We start from the raw sequence: 4,979 nt of genomic DNA on the forward strand, positions 1-4,979 counted from the left end.
TACACATACACACACAAAAATACACACAAATACACACCACTCACATATACAAATACACACCATACACAGAAAAAATACATACCATACACATACACATATACAACATACACACAAACACACATTATACACCCATACACACACATAGAGCAACCCTGTGAGCTGGGCCCTATCATCACACTTCGGATAGATGACAAAACTGAGACTTTGGGAAGCTAAGTAGTCTGCCAGAGCCACCAGGCTATAAGTCACCTGAGGTAATCTGTATGGAAAGTGATAGAACCTAGAAATACCCCAGTCTTTTATGTTCAACGCTCAATTATTAATTCAATAGGGAATGGATGTTTCGTTACAAAGTTAAAATTAAAAACCACTTTTCTTTGAAAGGGATTTTTCTGAATCAAGGCAACGTATAAAACTTTATTTTTGAAGTAATTGCAATGTTCTTCAACTTAACTACAATTTGGGGGTTAAAAAGACGTAAGCGATAATATCAACTGACTGTGAATGTATAATTCTAATGACAAAACTGAAACTTTTTTTAAAAAAAGTCCTCTAGGGGCGCCTGGGTGGCTCAGCTGGTTAAGTGACTGCCTTCGGCTCAGGTCATGATCCTGGAGTCCCGGGATCGAGTCCCGCATCGGGCTCCCTGCTCGGCAGGGAGTCTGCTCCTCCCTCTCATGCTCTCTGTCTCTCATTCTCTCTCTCGCAAATAAATAAATAAAATCTTTAAAAAAAAAAAAAAAAGTCCTCTAAATGAGAAACCTCCGAGGCTCTGGCCAGCGCGGCACCTGCCCCTCGGTGCTCCTATGGCTCATCCAGAGAGGAAGGAGCCGCCCACGGCTACGAGGCCACCTGCAGAGCCTACCTTTCCCTCTGCACTTGAGCTTTTCCAGCTGCCCTCAGGCAGGGCCAGGTTGGAAAATATAATCTCCCTGTCGGGAGACCACCTTACTCACCTCTGACTTTTCTCTGCTGCCTAATCCTGCACGTTAGATTCACTAGCTGTTCGGTAGACACTAGGAGCGCATTGTCTTCTTCCCCAGAACAAAGAGGGCCTGCAGCGTTTTCATCAGCCATGGGCACACTAGGTGCAAACCAGCGGGCACACCGTGGCCCTGACTCTGCCACGCTGTTCACCCCGGAACAAGGGCCCGCTCCTCACCTGGAGGCCCAACTTTGTGAGGTGTGAGCATCCTGGTCTGGGTCCACCCGAGGAAGACGCCTTTCCCGCCAACAAGCCAATTTTTTTTTTTTTTTTAACCCCTGAGAACAAAGTCCTAAGCAACCTTCATTTTTATATGCCTAATCTCTAAAAGAGTTTCCTCGACAATAAGTGTTAATTTGCTCAGGTGCTGAGTGGTCCGCCCAGCAGTATAGTCACAAGAAATAACTGGTGTTGGAGAAATATCAGGGCCACCCCCCCTGCACTGAGATCCCAAACAGACAACAGAATATCCCCTCTGGATCCCAGGCCCCACACTCACCGGATCCAGCCGCCCCCCCGCCCACACACTCACGTACTCCTTCCCTCCGTGTACCCCAGAGGCCTTGGCTATAGCTACTCGCCCCCCCCCTCATTCTGGCCTTCAGTGGCTTCACTATTTACCGAGAATTCTGGTTGGTTGCTGGCATAAGTGAACCTGACTGTCTTTTCCACCCGTTCTCGCCTCGGCATTCCCACAGGGACCCCACCCAGATTTCAAGGACGGACCTGGGATAGGAAAATGCAAGGGGAGGTGCGGGAGCCTGTAAGCAGCTTCACCCTTCCCAGCTTCCCGGAAATTCCTGTGGCAGCAAGACTCTCCTTACCGCAAAAGGAGAAGCCTGAGCGAGCACTAGCCTCGACCCTCTGGCAAAGGCCAGGGCCCTTCTCCATGGAAGATAGTGTCTAAAAATGTGCCCTGCAAAGAAATGCCCCAAATGTCATTTACCACCCAAGCCACTTCTTCCCTGAGCCTCTTCTATTTACTGGGATCGGGAAAGAAAAATGCAACATTTCAGGTGGGGCTTCCTCAAGCTCTGTGAGCTGGTCCCCCGTTTCCATGTCAGTGGAGGGGCTGTACCCAGAATTTATCAGCTGGGCCCTCAGGGGCCCAAGGGGAAGCACCCCCCAACCTCAGGGGGCCCCAGCCCTTGGACCTGACAGGAGCCTGGGCCTCCAGAGGAACATCCAGGAACCCAATTCTCCACTCCTCCTCACAGCACTTACCACAGGACAGGTCATGTTTACTTAGTGTTGTCTGCTGCCTTGGAAGGATGACCTTGACCTTCTGCTTTAGATTTTCTACAGAAACCCCTGGACTTGGGGTCAGCAAGGGAAGGGAAGTAAGAGCCCAGGACAGCGGATGACAGCTCGTTACTGGAACAGTGTGAAGAGTGGCCGGAGAGACAGAGGTGAAGGGGGTCAGCCAGGGGACAGGGGGTCAAGGACAAGGAGGACAGCTTGGGAAACCCCACAGCTAGACCCTCCAGGAGGCCTGCTCTGAAGCGGCCTGACAGGAGGAGAGTGACTAGAAGAAGGGGGTCCTGCTGCCTGGCTGTTTTGTCGGCCCTAGTCTTTACTGGTGACAAGGTGGACCACGGAGCGCAGCAGCTCCCCCATCCCCTCACGGAAGAGGACAACCTGGCACAGATCACTACAGTGTGCACTTTTGCTTGGATAACACATGCAAGAGCCACATTTCACGGCAGGCCGGGTGAGGGTAAGGAGGGTGGGGGTAGCGGGTCTAAAATTTAAAACCCTTAAGGGGATCTGCCCCTGGAGAGCCCCCTTGCTTCCCATTGGGCTATCCTGTTTTCTCCCCCAAATAGTTATTCTGAAAATAGAGGGTTAATTATTTGTTTCCCAAAATGAGTGACAACAGCATGCCCTTGAACACTGGCACACCGGAAACGAGTCTACTTTTAAAAGTTCAAATCGCGTATCATTTTTTTCAGGAATACTGGGCAAATCAGAGGCATGCCTCCCAGAAGGCAGCTTTCCTTCCAGACCTGCTCCTTTGTCCTCCACAGAGGCACGTGGGCACCTGCGGTCCGCTCTCACCTGAGGGGGAGGGTGCAGGAGGCTGGGGCGAGGGCCCACGGCACGAGAACCATCGTGGGGCAAACCAGCAGGAGCTCCCAGAAAGCAATTCCCACATCTGTTCAACTGTCTTTCAAACTCTCCTTGCTTTTCACGTCTTACAAAGCCTTTGATAGGGACTGAGGGAACGAGAGGCCTAGGCAACAGACTAGGAAAATGCTGCCCGAGCCCCCCTAAACACTGCCTTTCAAACATGTACTTACAAGGGAAAAAAAAAAAAGCCCGTGAGGAGCACGTTTGCAGTGCCCTTTAAAGCGTATTTTAGGAAACAGAAGCGTTTAACAGGCCCTACCAGGCTAAATGTCTGTTCTACAGGAAGGATCGGCACACTGCATCCTCAGATGGGTGCAGCCACCCACCACACCAGGGAAGGGGCCCTGTGAGGACCCCCCACACCCCATCCCACTATGCTCAGTGCTCCTGAGGACTTGGGGTGGCGTGCTAACAGACGTGGGCAAGGAGTGCGGGGGCCCAGAGGCCCGGATGGGCCACACAACTGGCCACGTGCTCGCAAACACCCAACTGGGTCGGTATCTGCCTCTGGAATGAGCTCGTGCCTCCTGGCATCCAGACAGCCTACCAGCGCCCCGGCCCCCCAGCCCGCAGAGGAGAGCACAGTCTGCTTACAACACGGCTCCTGGACACGGACGGGGACGGGGAGACCCCGCACCGGGACCGGGATGGTACCGTGGCCTCACCTCTGGAGTGTTCTTCTTGAACTCTCGGCTCTGCTCGATAAGCCGCTTTCTAGACTGCTCGCTTTCATCTTGCCGGTTCGCCAGTATCGTTGCGGTGGCATCGAGTTCCCTCTGTGAAGACACAAAAAGGGGGGACGAGACTGTCACCGCGCTGCGTACCAGAGGAGATCACATTTGCATTTGACCAGAACCCAGGAGAGGCCCCCGTGGCTCCAGGGATTCTAGGCTCCGGGGCGGCAGGGGACAGCGGCGGGCGGGGCGGGGGGGGCAGCGGACACTGAGGCAGCTCCCCTCCAGCCCGAGCGCTGGTCCCAGAACACCAAACTGGCTCAGCCCGACATGCCCTGTTTCCATGCGCACCTCACAAATGTCTGCTTCTGTGACAGAACGCAAACTGTTTCTCTTTCCTAAACCCTGAGTCAGGCCGATGCCCAGATGCCATCCCACCGGGAGTGGCTCATCTCTGTTCGTAACAAGCATTCCTTCTTGCCCCATCTCTGCGCCCTGGTTCTTCGGCTTTACTCTGGGCTTCTCGGTGGGGTAATCTATTTGTCTTCAACAGTGTGGGCCTGGGATCTTTTGTGGTGATACTTGGTTTGCTTTCATTAACAGCATTTACTGTGGGTCTAATATACGCGAGGCACCACGTCCAAGACTATCCAAATTAACCTGTTACTCATTTTCAGGAGGGACCTTTAAGAGGCAATTTCCAAGAATCGTGATTTGCAGGATGTGGTCAAGTCTGAAAATGAGGCACCTGGAAACACTTGCTATCCTCCAACTCTTTTCCTCGTGCTGGAATCCTGAGAGTTGCCAGGAGCGGGTCCCCTGTAAGAGGACCTCTGCCCACGTGACAAAATGACACTCAAGCATCAGAGAACCTGTGCCCTGGCCTCGGGAATTCTGGGAGACGCTGCCAACAGGGCCGGTTTCAAACAAGGCTGCGGCAGATGGGCCCAGAGTGGTGTCCCGGCTGACAGCAGGGGCACAAAGACACGCGGCTGTGGTCACCGAAAGGCCCCTTTGCTCGCTGAGTGGCCTTCGAGATGAAAGACACATTCTGCTTAGGATTCAGTGTGGCTGCTCCCGGTGGCTTCTCTGCGGTACGGCCCCTCCCCTGAGGCCCAGCAGAGCAAGGACCCAACCGAAGACCGCAAGGCGAGAGAAATCAGAGATGCCCAGGAGGCCTGTGAGTCCTT

General features: G+C 53.3%; 1 protein-coding gene across 1 annotated transcript in view; it reads right to left on the bottom strand.

Annotated features, from left to right (window-relative positions):
* CUX1 (cut like homeobox 1) overlaps nt 1-4,275 on the bottom strand; it is a 252,534-nt gene extending 248,259 nt beyond the window's left edge. Inside the window, exons 1-2 of the mRNA XM_044915279.1 lie at nt 4,228-4,275; nt 3,781-3,891 (exon numbers count right to left, since the gene is read on the bottom strand). Of these exons, the coding sequence (XP_044771214.1) occupies nt 3,781-3,891; nt 4,228-4,275 (159 nt within the window). The remainder of the gene's footprint in view (nt 1-3,780; nt 3,892-4,227) is intronic.
* Between the last annotated feature and the right edge of the window lie 704 nt (nt 4,276-4,979).

Source organism: Neomonachus schauinslandi, chromosome 5 (genome assembly GCF_002201575.2).
Source record: "Neomonachus schauinslandi chromosome 5, ASM220157v2, whole genome shotgun sequence".
Classification (NCBI taxonomy): domain Eukaryota; kingdom Metazoa; phylum Chordata; class Mammalia; order Carnivora; family Phocidae; genus Neomonachus; species Neomonachus schauinslandi.